At 51.1% G+C, this 14,661-nt stretch overlaps 1 protein-coding gene across 5 annotated transcripts in view; it reads left to right on the top strand.

The window, feature by feature from the left end:
- The window catches only part of MROH1 (maestro heat like repeat family member 1), a 2,054,050-nt gene that overhangs the window by 977,296 nt on the left and 1,062,093 nt on the right, over positions 1 to 14,661 (top strand). For all 5 annotated transcript variants that reach the window (XM_078686516.1, XM_078686513.1, XM_078686514.1 and 2 more), the window contains one exon: positions 4,369 to 4,488. In XM_078686516.1, the coding sequence (XP_078542642.1) occupies positions 4,369 to 4,488 (120 nt within the window). The remainder of the gene's footprint in view (positions 1 to 4,368; positions 4,489 to 14,661) is intronic.

The following is a 14,661-nucleotide window of genomic DNA, read 5'->3' as shown; positions in this document are numbered from 1 at the left end:
TGCAATGGATTGTTTCTAAATGCTCAGGTAAGGGTTACCACCAAGCTCCAGACTATCCAGAATGCAGCTGCTCGGCTGCTCTCGGGATTCAGAAAAGGGGGTGGTGATGAACAGAGTGTCTGAATTAAGCAGACCACTCTTACCCAGTCCAAAGATCAGGGCTTGATCCATCACCGTTATTTATCTCACTGCCCCATCCCAGCTCAGAACCTGGCTATATGCAAATTAGTCTGTCCCTGGCCCAGTGCATCATGGGAACAGGGCAGACCAAACTACGAAGCCAATTCTTCACCAGAAAGGAGACAAGCTACCGGGGACCGGTTTCTGGCATTTCAGCCTCTTCGGCCCGGCTTGCTTGAATCCTGATGGAGCAGTGAGAAAGGGACTCATGTCTGAGTATACCCTGCCACACCTATAGTGGCCAAAAACGATTCAGAAAAGGGGGTGGTGATGAACAGAGTGTCTGAATTAAGCAGACCACTCTTACCCAGTCCAAAGATCAGGGCTTGATCCATCACCGTTATTTATCTCACTGCCCCATCCCAGCTCAGAACCTGGCTATATGCAAATTAGTCTGTCCCTGGCCCAGTGCATCATGGGAACAGGGCAGACCAAACTACGAAGCCAATTCTTCACCAGAAAGGAGACAAGCTACCGGGGACCGGTTTCTGGCATTTCAGCCTCTTCGGCCCGGCTTGCTTGAATCCTGATGGAGCAGTGAGAAAGGGACTCATGTCTGAGTATACCCTGCCACACCTATAGTGGCCAAAAACGATTCAGAAAAGGGGGTGGTGATGAACAGAGTGTCTGAATTAAGCAGACCACTCTTACCCAGTCCAAACATCAGGGCTTGATCCATCACCGTTATTTATCTCACTGCCCCATCCCAGCTCAGAACCTGGCTATATGCAAATTAGTCTGTCCCTGGCCCAGTGCATCATGGGAACAGGGCAGACCAAACTACGAAGCCAATTCTTCACCAGAAAGGAGACAAGCTACCGGGGACCGGTTTCTGGCATGTCAGCCTCTTCGGCCCGGCTTGCTTGAATCCTGATGGAGCAGTGAGAAAGGGACTCATGTCTGAGTATACCCTGCCACACCTATAGTGGCCAAAAACGATTCAGAAAAGGGGGTGGTGATGAACAGAGTGTCTGAATTAAGCAGACCACTCTTACCCAGTCCAAAGATCAGGGCTTGATCCATCACTGCTCTCGGGGACACCCAAGTTCTCTTCCATAGCAAACACCATCAGGAAATATCATTGGCTGACCATCTGCAACCGAATTAAATTCAAATCTTTGTGCATTGTATATAAAACACTGAACGACTCAGGACCTCAGTATTTCAAGGACCAGCTCACACCTTATAAACCAGCCAGACAGCTTCTATCGGCTAATCTAAACCTATTAGTCACTCCACGATCAAAAACAGTCTCTTGGGGGGACCGTCGCTTTTCGGTTGCCGCATCCAAGCTATGGAATTCTTTACCTCAGCACATTAGGTTGTGCCCCTCCCTGCTAAAATTTCGCAGGGGCCTGAAGACGTGGCTTTTCGACCAATAACCAGTTAGCACCTGATGAGCCAGCGGGAGGATCTAGGGAATAATTTAGCGCCGAGACGCCTATGGGTATTCGCTGCGCTTAATAAATGGCAAAAATAAATAAATAAATAGATGGGGTCTATAGGGGCTTGATTTGGTCACCTGAATACTCTAATAAAATTGCACTTTACGCTGACGATGCGCTATTCTTTTTCTCGGACTCTTGGGTCACCGGACAGAGGGTGTTGCAGATTTTGCGGGTGTTTGGTGAAACAACTGGGCTACACTCCAACCCGTCCAAGCCGACGCTCTTTCCTATTTGCGGTGACCAGGGATGTCAAGATTGGGCCTCACAGCTGGTCATTGCAGACGAATGGTTTAAATAACTAGGTGTCCATATCACCAGATGCCCCACTGTGGCGTGGTCGCTTAACATCGCCCCTCTGCTCCCGGTGGTCCAGGAGGAGACGACGGTATGGTCCCATCTTTCCCTGTACATATACGGCAGGTCCGCGATATTTAAAATTGTGTCCTTGCCACGCTTGCTGTACAGATTGAAGAACTACCCATATCCTATCACGCCGTCATCATTTCGCGAAATAAATGCACTCATGAATAGATTCCTTTGGGGCAGTGGGACGGTTCGGGTGACTCTGGCTACCTGTGTCCAATCCACCTACTGTGGCGGCATTGCGGCGGCGGACGTGCGGTCGTACTATTTGGCATCCCAGCTACTGGTCATCAGTTATTGGCGGTATAAACCACAAAATGATCCAGCCTAAGCGGTGGAACGACTCTTCCTGGAGGAATATCCACTGCTGGATCTCCTGTACATGCAACTCCACTCTGGAGGCCCTTCCCCCCCGGCCTGTCGCACAGTAATTCAGAGATGTGTCTCTCGGTCCATGGGTTGTTGGGGTGTGCAAACGGGTGAGACTCCCCTCTGGCGGGGCACATGCCTTCGACCGGTCTCTGCCTTGCCCGGATTCCGTAGATGGGATACTATATGGATCTCGACGCTGGGTGATGTGATGCGTGGACCAACACTTAAATCCTTTCAAAGGCTGCAGGAGGAGTTCGACCTACACAATTCCCAATTCCATAAATATCTTCAGCTCCGCCAGGGTCTGTCTCCCCTGAATAAAAACCTTACGACACTACCAGAATTTCACCCACTGGAGGGTAGACTACAGATGGGGGATCTGGGAGGACATAAAATCCACCAACTTTACCAGACCCTGGCCACACATTCCAAGACAATCCTACACCGGACAAGGGCAGCGTGGGAGGCACGACCCTCACAGATGATGATTGGACTGAGGCCCTTGCCAGCCCCAGGGGTTCTGCAGTGTCCTCTAGATATAGATTGATCCAGTTCAAATATCTTTATCGAGTGTACTGCACCCGCCTCCGTCTCTGGAAGATGGGGGCTATTCCATCCCCTACCTGCCTACGATGCAATTCAGAAGACATATCCTTTTTACACACGGTCTGGGGCTGCACTGCACTACAACATCTTTGGTCCGGGGTATTGTCCTGTCTGGGGCGGGTGCTAGTCTGGGACCTCCCAGCAGATCCTCTATTAACCCTTCTTCATAGCACAGAAGCTATTGGGGTGGAACAGATATAAAAGACATTTACTATTTCTAGGACTAACATTGGCCAAGCGTGACATAGCTCAACATTGGGAGTCCTCCTTCCCCCCGGGGGTGGCGGCATGGAAATCTGCATTGGTTAAATGTATGTCGGCCGAAGTGGCGGTGTTTCAGGCTTGTGGCTGCCTGCAAAAGCATGGGAAGATCTGGACCAGGTGGGCCAAATACCGGGGCATTGACCCATCCATCTTTCCTACGGCAGTAAATCCAGACCCTATCGACAGACTCCTCATTACTGATTTTCCAATCTAATTTGTGAATTGGCTAGTTTGGAGACATGCCTATACGTCTATACGCATATATAGTGTTTCATGTGGGAAGTGCGATGCAAGGGAGGGGGGAGGCAGGAGGGCGGGGGATGTTGGTTCAAATGTTTTAGTGACCCTCAGGTGCTAACCTCACCAGCAGTTTATGTACCTATAACCTGTAATCCCCGTTGTGTGTAAAAATCTCAATAAATTTGTTGTCAAAAAAAGTTTGAATGTTGAACTTTGGTAAAATTTTTTGCAATTATGCATTTGAATAGAAGTGTTGCGCTGTCCCCATTTTTGCAATTATACTTTTGAATAGAGGTGTTGCGGTGTCCTCACACGATGGTGGGAATATCATACATTTATGACTTCAGGTAGAATTCTCACGATGCAGACCTAGGATTACAAGTAACCTATTCCGAACACTCACTTTTCATAATTTATGTACTAAAGTTCATCATTCTGAAAGAGACTCGGAAGTCTATCCTTGTCGAGTAATAGCAAAGTTAGCTATTCTACAGGTCCTAATATACCTCCTTCAAATATTAGCCAACAATGCTTTTGCATTGATTGTCAAAGCCCAAAAGGATACTAAGAATAACAATGGAGAAAGTGAATTGAAGCCACAATACTGTTAAGAGTTCATATTCAGCAGTCCTGGAATTCTTCAAGCAGAAGGGATGTTTTACCTGCTCAGATAAATAAAATTTGATTGACTCTCTGAATTTTGGGACTTTCTCATAAGTGGCACCAAAAGACGCACTTACCATTCATGATGCTTTTTGATCTGAAAGTGCATGTACTTCCTAGATAGTTCTATTTGTGGAGTCTGATGGCAAGTAGCTGATTTAATGGGTCTTGGAATTGTGTACTTCTGTGGGGGCTTTGATGCATTTGCTTATGGATATTTGTATTTCTTTAGAACTTCCTCTACAAGTGCATAGGAACCGTCCTAAGGATTAGTTCCAACAAAGAGCTGGTGAGCAGGCAGCTGGTGGAACTGCTGGCAACAGCCAGATACCAGGAAGAAGCTGAAAGAGAGGTGAGTTATCATTCTGCCTTCCCTAGTATGTAGAGTGTATCAAGCATGCAGTTGCTAACTTGCAAAACCACACTTCAGTCATGTTACAGATGCAACATAGTATACAGATATTTGTGACTGCTGGCTGATTGTCAGAAATGTGATAATGGAAGGAAGGTGGGGAATAGGAGCAGAGATAGTATGGTTTGAACCAAGATGGCAGTATGCATAGACTTGGAATACTGCTGGGGGTGTGTGGTTTGCTGCAGCACAATTACGGACGCACAATAGACGAGTTTTCTTCCTGGCCCACGTAATCCAGTATCATTTGGTTAAGACCACTGATCTTCCACCAATCCAGGGTCCCTACACATGTTCCTGAGCTTGCTGTGTGCTCACAGACTTGGAGTGAGGCTCATACCACAGTGTGCCTCTCTCTACCGTTAGTTGAGGGCTACCCAAGAGGCCCTCCATTAGGCAGGTGGCGCACATGGCAGACCACTTCAACCTTAAGGTCTTGACCCTGTGCTGCCCACCTACTCCAGAGGACTCTGCAAGCCGGGGTAGCACCCCCCTGTGATCGGGAGTACTGCTGGATGCCTCCCTTGGCATGGTTCTGTAGGAGCTCACTGCCTGCCAAGCGAGAGCCCCCTATGTGAGTGACTATGTTTTGGGCCATTCGGCTGTCTTGTGTTGGGACCACCCTGGATTTGAGGTGGGTAGGGTCTGTTCTGAAGTGCAGAGTGGAGGATTAGGAACGTCGATCCTGACCAAATATTTGTATCATTGGCTTGACAGAGGGGAGGATCTCACTAGCTTAATTGAAGCTTGGCTGTCTACTCACGTGGTTCCTGCCAGACTCTATTCTTTCTTTATGGTGGAGCGGGCCCATCAGGTTCCTACTCATTGCCCTCTACTAGGGGCTCCCTCTAGGTTTGTGATAGCTAAAATATTACAAAGGCACATTACTGAGGGCATGTCAGCCAGGTGCTCTTTGAAGGGACGTGTAGTATGATAATTGCAGAGTACACACTTGCAGTTTAACACCGCCGTACTTCATTCCTTGGAGTCAAGTGCAAACTTGGAGACCCCTCTGCTCTTCCCAGCTAAACTAAAAATCATGGCAATATAGCACTTCTACTTTTTGACTGTGCCAGAAGATGCATGAGATTGGGTGAAGCAACAAGTAACAGCCCCCAATGAAGGCTTACCTCAATGGCTTTTGGGCTCTCTCATTAGTCCACTCCAAGATGGAGAGGAACTTTTTTTTTTGCAGAGTTGTATATAGCGCGAACTTGACCCGAATTGGGTATCACAGCGCTTTACATAGCACAAGTTAAGTTACATGAGGACACACATTCATTTTTGTTAGACACGGGGAGATTAAGTAATTTTCCCAGAATCACAGGATGTTTTGGCTTCATTACCGAGACTCGAACCCAGTTTCCGAGGTCGAGCGCTCTAGCAGTTAGGCAAACTCCTCTCCCCTCTCGTTGCTGTCCATTGCTTCTCAGTTGTGCTCTGTTTCCGATGACTCGTTCTTCTCCAGCTATGACTGTAACTCCAACATCTCCCTGCTAAATGCCATTTCATGAGTCTCTCCCTCTGTCACAGTCAAACAGCAGATGACATCATCTGACCTCACTTCTCTGTCAGCGCAACCTCGCAAGTTACCCATATTATCTCACTTCACCACCCACGCTGCTATGTGGAACATTTCCCCTTCATAAATTAATGCTGTGTTACTGCTGAGTAAGGGGGTGGGCTGGACTGGGCTGAGTGATTGCCAGAATTCGTGCCTCTCAGGCTTGACTGTTATATAGCTTGTTCCTGTGGTCTACATATCATCCTTCCTGCAAAAGGTTTGGATCACCACAGTCAAACATGAGATATCTGAAATGGGCAGGCTCTGTCAGGCTACTGTACCCCACCTTAGGGTCTCCACCAAAGCTTTCCCCTTTCAGGCCCTAGAAATCCCCATAGATATGACAGTTAATTGTAGCTGCTAGTTTGTTATTTGGGCAGGCAGATGTTACTTTGCGGGCCTGGCGTGGGGAGTTTGGTATTGCACATGGACAAGCCTGGCCATTATTATGTTGTGGACATGCTAGTGGATCACCAGAGGGCTAACCTTAGGGAAATTATTTCCTCCATCCCCTGCCTCTATGCTTCTGCAGGGCCAACCCTGCATGTTCCCTGTTCATCATACTATGGCTATGTTTAATTTGCTGTTGTGAAATGTGCATAGCATGATTGCATCTAAGAAGTTATATGACAGTTATGCCTCCCTTAAAGGTAGGGATACCCATGTTACCTTTCTGCAGGAGATCCACTTGGCGGAGGCGAGGAGCCCAAGTTCCAGAAGCGTTGGAGGTGCCAGTATCTGAAAGAAACAGGTTAGTGTTAGATTCCTTACCTTAGCATATCCCCAGGCGTCCGACTGGATCCGGAAATTTTTCGTCAACAGTACCCTTGCGCGTCGGTAGGCGTCGTCTACGGCTCCGCGTCCGTCGTCTGCGTCGTGATCGCCGGGATGATATCATCGGAGTACTTAGACTTCGCCCTCGTGCGCTGACTTCAGTTCTTTTTTTTTTCCGCGCCAGCAAGCGCAGATCCGGGAAGAGCAGTACCCTAGTCATTTTTGGACTAACTTTTTTGATCTCTTTTGATCACTTTCCTAGTTGATTTCGACTCGCGGTGCCATTATGGATGCCTGGATTTAAACCTTGTGACGCCTGTCACCGCCTGATGTCAGTGACCGACCCCCACCATCGGTGCCTTTACTGCCTCGAGGCCGACCACGATGACAAGTCGTGCCCCGACTGCCGGGCCTTTACCTCGAAGGCTAGACGTAGTCGGCTCAGCGCCGCTCAAGGTCCCGGTCGAGGAGGAAGTCGAAGGACCGGTCGCAGAGCCGCAGCCATTGCCGCTTGTCGAGTAACCACCACTCGTCGGGCTCCAAGTCCTCCGGTAAGTTGAGGCATTCGAAAAAAGGTCGAAGCGGCGTCATCGCTCTTCCGACTCCCCCCGACACGGCCGGGGGTTTGGGCGACACCGACCGCGCGGCTCCTCCAGAGCCGCAGGCAACCCGTCCAGCTCCACACCCACTGGTCATTTGGCTGCACGCGACGCCGGAGGAGATACGTGACTCACTTACCTCCGTCAGTACCTGTTGAGATGCCTTCGGGCCCCGCGGGTCCGACTGGGAGCCCTTGCGGGCCCGTGTCTCCAGGCCTGGATCTGGGTCGTCGCCAGTCGACCTCGCGACTCCTCCGCTGGCACCAACCCCTAGGGTGTCGCTCCTGGTACAGTCTTTAGACGACAACGGCCCCGGTTTCAGTCCCGGTCTGTGTGCGACGCCGATGTGTGACCAATTCACCTACGACCCTGCTCCATCATTTTTGCCTGGTTTCCAGGAGATGGATGACGAGGAAGACAGAGGGGTCTGAGGACCCTCTGGCACAGCAGTGCCAGTTAAGCCAGGACTGGGCAGATGAGTTGGGGGAGCCAGTGGTCTAGACACTTAGCCTGACACTAGATTCATCTCTCTTCCCTCTGTGGCTTTGGAGGAGGGGGCTACTTATAGCGTGGTGTTGAACAGGGCAGCCAAGGACTTGGCTCTTGAGCTCCCTGTCGCGGCTATTTGGACTAACCTCCTCACTGAGGTGCTCAAACCGCAAGCAAGCTCCTCGGAGCCTCTACTGCCGTTTAACGAATCCCTCACCGACGTTCTGATGGGCACCTGGTCTAAGCCCGCTACAGGCCTCCCTGTGGATCGGAACGCGGTCCGACGCCAACGCCCGGCTCCGGGGAACCCTTGCTTTCTGTCTGTTCACCCCACCCCGAGAGCCTGGTGATTCAGGCTTTTATGTCCCATACCACATTCCCGACCGCTCCTCCGGATCGAGAATCCAAAAGGCATGATCAGTTTGGTAAGAAACTGTTCTCCTCTCTGAGTTTGGGGCTGCGGTCTGTCAACACCGCCTGCCTTTTGGGCCGTTACACCCATTCTCTGTGGGATACGGTTGCGGAGGTGCTGCCACAGTGTCCAGTGGAGGCCCGGACACGGCTCGCCCAAGCCCTGGCGGAGGGGCAGGATGCAGCACGGTACTCGATTAGATGTGGACTTGACACAACGGACTCGCTGGGCAGAGCGATTTCCACGACGGTGGCGGTTCGTTGCCACGCCTGGTTGCGGTCCGCCAACTTCTCGGGGGATGTCTAGGCCACGCTCATGGACATGCCCTTCGATGGCCGTCGCCTCTTTGGCGACAAAGGGGATAGTGCGTTAGAGCGTTTTAAGGACTCAAGGGCTTTGGCCAAGTCCTTGGGCCTAGGCCAGCAAACGTCCACTTTTTGCCCCTTTCATGGCCAAGGAAGGGGCGCCCCCACTCGTCCAGCCAGCCACAGGCCGCAGAACCAGTCTCAACTTGGTCGCGGACGTGGTTACCGCTGTGGCGGTACCGTGGGACAACGACAGGGTCAGTCCACATCCTCCCCCGCATCTGCCTCTAAGCCTTCCTAGTCTGGCATTTTAGGCCCATCCGACGCCAGTGGGTGGCAGGGTTCGCCATCACCTCCCTCACTGGTGTTCCATCACGTCGGACAGGTGGGTGGTGCAAATCTTCCAAAGGGGCTACTCCTCCCCTTCGAGGGGACGCCTCCAGCCATACCACCGCAGTACCACCGCATGTCGGGGGATCACTTGCAACTTCTGCAGGAGGATGTTATGGCCCTCTTGGCCAAGGGGTCCATCGAGCGCGTTCCTGGGCCAGAAGTAGGAAGTGGTTGCTATTCCCACTACTTTCTGGTACCCAAGAAGGGCAAAGGAGGCCTTTGCCCTCTCTTGGACCTCCGGAGCATCAAAGGCTTCCTCCGGAAGGAGAACTTCTAAATGCTGACTTTGGCTCAGGTCCTGGCTACCCCGGACCCTGGAGACTGGATGGTAGCGTTGGACTTGCAGGACGCTTATATCAACATCCCCGTCCTGCTGGCCCACCGGCTCTACCTGCGATTCACGGTAGGTCACAAGCACTTTCAGTTTACCGTGCTCCCCTTCGGCCTTACCAGCGCCCCTCGGGTGTTCACAGCTCATCGGCGCAGATAAGGGGTTTCAGTCTTCCCCTAGCTCAACGATTGGTTGTTGAAGGCGGGCTTGCCCCGGACAGTAGTCTCCCACCTCCAGACTACGTGCTGAAGTCACACCTGTGCCCCTCTCAGAAGCTCCTTTTCATCAGAGCGGTTCTGGACTCGGCGCAGTTTTGGGTTTATTCCCCCGAACAGCTGATTTCGATTATTCAGCCTTTATCCCGAGTTTCGGTCAGGTTGACGCTGCGGCTCCTGGGGCTGATGGCCTCCTGCATCCTTCTGGTGCATCACGCGAGGTGGCGGATGCGGGCTCTGCAGTGGGACCTGAAGTTTCAGTGGCCACAGCATCAGGGCAACCTGTCCGACCACGTCCTGATCTCAGAGGGCACTGTGAGTCAGTTGCAGTGGTGGCTCACGAACCGCAATTAGGTCAGCGGCAGATCCCTCTCCCGACCCCAACCGGAGCAGGTAGTAGTGACGGATGCGTCCCTCCTGGGATGAGGTGCCAGATGGGAGAGGCGGAGATCAGAGTTCTATGGACTCTGGCGGAGTCCCGGCTCCATATCAACCTTCTGGAGCTGCGGGCGACCCCACTTGCACTGAAGGCATTCCTTCCCTCTGTCCGGGGAAGTGTAGTGCAGGTGTTCACGGACAACACCACCGCCATGTGGTACTGCAACACCAAGGCGGGGTGGGGTCGTGGACCCCTTGTCAGGAGGCTCTGCGCCTCTGGACATGACTGGAGCACCAGGGCGTCACCCTGGTGGTTCAACACCTGGCAGGTTCCCTGAATGCCAGGGCGCACAAACCCAGCCGCCGGTGCATGATGGATCACGAAAGGCATCTGAACTCGGACGTGGCACAAGGTCTCTTTCAGCATTGGGGAGAGCCTTGGTTAGATCTATTAGCCACCGAAGAGAACACGCAATGTCATCAGTGCTGTGCGTTGGAATTTCCAAGGCGGCACTCGCTCGGTGAAGCTTTTCGTAGCGAGTGGAGCTGCGGTCTGTTGTACGCCTTTCCGCCTATACCACTTCTGCCCAGAGTGCTAAAGAAGATCAGGCGAGACAGGGCCCAAGTCATCCTTGTGGCTCCGGACTGGGTACGAAGATACTGGTATCCCGAGCTTCTCAGCTTGTCAGTCGATCCCCCAATTCGTCTGCCTCTTCAGGAGGACCTTCGGCCGCAGCAGCAGGGGACGGTCCTCCACCGGAACCTGTCCAGTCTCCACCTACATGTGTGGAGATTGAGCGGCAGCAGTTGAGGCCATTTGACTTGCCTCCTGAAGTCTGTGATGTGATTCTGGCAGCCAGGCGTCCCTCCACAAAAACGGTATACGCCTGCAGGTGGAACAAATTTGTGGCATGGTGCACAGCAAAGGCTATGGATCCACTCTCAGTCCCCCTTCCAGAGGTTCTCCTCTTCCTTCTTTCTCTTGCCCAGCAGGGCTCTGCTCTGGGCACTATCAACAGCTACCTCTCGGCCATTTCAGCCTTCTTAAGGCTTCCTGATCAGCCTTCTCTTTTCAAGTCCCCTGTTGTAAATAGATTCTTAAAAGGCATCACACACATGTTTCCTCCTGTTCCCTTCGTGATGCCTCAGTGGGACTTGAATCTTACTTACGTATCTGATGTGCGCCCCCTTTGAGCCACTTCAGAACTGTCCACTTCGTCTCCTGACTCTTATATCTGCATTCCTGGTTGCCATCACCTCTGCCAGGAGAGTGAGTGAGCTCCAGGCTCTATCTTCTAAACCTCCTTCCTCTCTGTCCATCCGGACAAGGTTGTCTTGAGGACTCGTCCTTCTTTCCTGCCCAAAGTGGTTATGGCCTTCCATATCGGGCAGTCCATCACCTTGCCCACCTTCTTTCTGCCTCCGCATCCCTCGAAAGAGGAAGAGAGGCTCCACCGTCTGGACCCAAAACGTGCGCTCTCCTTCTATCTAGACAGCACCCGCCAGTTCCGGATGGACATCCAGCTCTTTGTTGGTTACGTAGGCGCTAAGAAGGGACGGGCGGTGCACAAGCGGACCATCTCTCGGTGGGTCATGTTGTGCATCAAGGTCTGTTATTCCTTGGCGAAAAAGGAGCCTGCTGTGTGGTTGCGCGCCCATTCCACTCGGGCCACGGCGGCTACTATTGCCCTGGGTCGGGGAGTCCCCTTGCAGGACATCTGTCAGGCAGCTCCGTGGGCCTCGCTGCACACGTTTGCTAAGCACTACTGCCTGGACAGCCAAGTCCGGCGAGATGGCTTTTTCGTCCGTTCCGTTCTCCCGGACTTTCTGGTGTGATCTTGGTTCACAGACCCACCACCGGGGTTGGTATTGCTGGGGTATCTCTTCTAAGGTAAGGAATCTAACACTAACCTGCTTCTTTCAGATGCACAAGTTACTTATCTTCGATAACGATCTATCTGTAAGAAACAGTAGTTAGTGTTAGATTCCTTACTTGCCCACCCATCCTCCCCGTTCTGCGAACCGATATCTAGGGTTAAGGACGTCCCTTTCAGGGCCCTAGTTTCATGGCACCAGTGTCTGTTTCTATCATGGCTCTGCGTTCCTGGCGCGGAAAGCTTTGTACAGAACTGACGTCAGCGTGCGAGGGTGGCGTCTAAGTACTCAGACGTCATCCTGGCGATCACGACGCCTACGATGGATGCGGAGCCACAGACGACCCCTACCGACGCGCAAGGGTACTGCTGACGAAAATTTTACGGATCCAGACTGACGCCTGGGAATATTGTAACGTAAGGAATCTAACACTAATTACTGTTTCTTACAGATATATCGTTACCGAAGGTAAGTAACTTGTGGTTAGTGCACTAGCTACTCATACCGGCTATACCAGGAGTGTGTTATTGTAGGTCAGGCCCATGGTCTGTTCCGTCTGCAGCTTCTTGGCCGCCTGGGTGCCTGAAAACTGTGGTGCTTTGGAGGGTTCTTGGACCTTAGAAGATGCTGTACAAAGTTCACATAGGCCAGATGGGAGAGTCATCTGGGCCTGTTTTCTCATGCTCCTAGATTCCAACCTGCTGCTCAACTCTCAAATGGCAAAAAGCCCAACTTCTTCATTGGTCCGTTCTCCCTTGGCTCATGAGGGGGCGTTTGCCACAGTGTGCGGGATATTCATTTGTCTAGATCGTATCCTCCACTGCCTCACACATCCATGGCATGCAACACTAAATACTTGTTGCTGTGGACTACTCACTGATCCATGGAAGACGTTTGAAGGCCCTTCCACCTTGATACTAGGGAGTACTTTCATTATCCCCCTCTCCTCACCCTTCATGTTAGTCTAGATAGCTTTCTCTGCCATGTAGCTCCTGGCCTCTAGTATCGAGAATGTTGGCAGGTCAATCCCGGATCACAATCCCTTTCTACTACAACTCACCTGGGGACAGCATATCCTGCCAGTCTTGACCTGGAAGCTGCAGCCCTCTGTATTGAAGGACTCCGACTTTCATGAGCGGATTCTGGAGTCCATAACCCACTATGCTGTGGAAGATAGCGGCACAGCCAACTCCCAACATCCTTAAGATTGTACTGGCCTTTTAATGTATATGGTTTAAATAATGCGAATAGGTATATCCATCTTACTGAGTAAAAGGCCTTTTCCATGTCCGCTAATAGGAGTGCAGCTGGCCTGTCTAGTCGATCTACCACTGCTGTCGCATTGTCGGCCCTTCTGATGTTGTGGCGAGTAGTGCGGCCGGGCGTGAAGCCGACTTGGTCAAGGTGAACCAAATCCGATATGTGTGGTAATAGTCTGTCTGCAAGGATTTTGTCAAGTATCTTGGCCTCCATATTTAAAAGAGATATAGGGCGATAGTAGGTGTGCAATTCAGGGAGTCTGGTTTGAGGAAAACCACGATCTCAGCATGCCTCCAGTCTGCTGGTAGGCGACCGACTTCAGTTGCATATAGAATAGTATTGAGGAGATGGGGCCCGAGTATTTTTATATAAGCTTTGAAGAATTCACTGGGTTAGCCGTTCGGGCATGTGCACAGCTCTGCAACAGCTTTTGTTACTTCCTCTAATAATATGGGTGCGTCTAAGCTCGGCCGTACATCATCTGGTAATGTTTTGGGGGGAATTCCATCAAGGAATTTCTCGATGAGATATGGGCTGATGCTTCTTGAGGCAAGTATAATGTTTGATGAAAGGCTGCAAAACTTTGTGCGATCTCAGCAGGATTTGTGAGAGTGTTCCCGCAGTGTCGCTAATGTCAGGGGTAGGGTGGCACCTGTAGGCTGCTGACATAGGCGATATATGTTTGCCTGATTTATCGCCCCACTGATAAATTTCTGCTTTGGGATGCCAACCATATGCAACGCCCCTCTTCAAGGAGTTCACTCTGGTATTTTTGCTGAGAGAAACATAATTCTCTGTGTGCCTCATATGCTCCTCTATCTAGACCCGGTCTCTCCAGTGCATTAATACATTCTTCTAGTTGAGTGAGATTATGCATTATGCTTTTGATTTTTCCTTGCCGCCATGCAGTAGCTAATATCCACTCCACGGATTGTTGGTATCAAGCCCTTCCACAAGATCTGTGAAGTTGTGGCGGTGTCTGTGTTTATTGTAAACAATTCAGCGAACGCAGTATTTATATGTGTGCGATAATCTGGATTTTGTAGATGCCATGGGGACAGTCGCCATCTGAAAGGATGCTGGCATGGGCCCAATAAGAACAGGATGGCGATTGGAGGGTGATCTGATAGCCGCACAGCAGAATTATGGTGCTGGCCAATCGCTGTATGTATGTGTGGGAAATGAAAATATAATCTAGTCTGGAGAGGGAGTCGTGTTTGGGGAAGTAGTATGAATGCCCTGTGTAATATGGGTGGTGTGCTCTCCAAGTATCGATCCATCCCACTGTTGAAGTGAAAGATTTTCATTTGGATTCTCTGTGGTGATCCAAGGGACCCGTAGGATTGTTTCCTGTCTTTCGATATACACATGACATTGTACCAATCACCACCCATAAACGCCATCCCTTCAGGTAGAGTTTCCCATAAGTCTAGTAGTTTAGTAATGAAGTTGTGTGAGGCTGTATATGCTCCCAATGACTGAGTTCGCCAAAGAGGGTCCCCTGGATAAGAATATATA

This window comes from Lissotriton helveticus, chromosome 4_1 (genome assembly GCF_964261635.1).
Source record: "Lissotriton helveticus chromosome 4_1, aLisHel1.1, whole genome shotgun sequence".
Lineage (NCBI taxonomy): Eukaryota > Metazoa > Chordata > Amphibia > Caudata > Salamandridae > Lissotriton > Lissotriton helveticus.
Note: the sequence above shows the minus strand (reverse complement) of the source record. Positions and strands in the feature narration are given on the sequence as shown.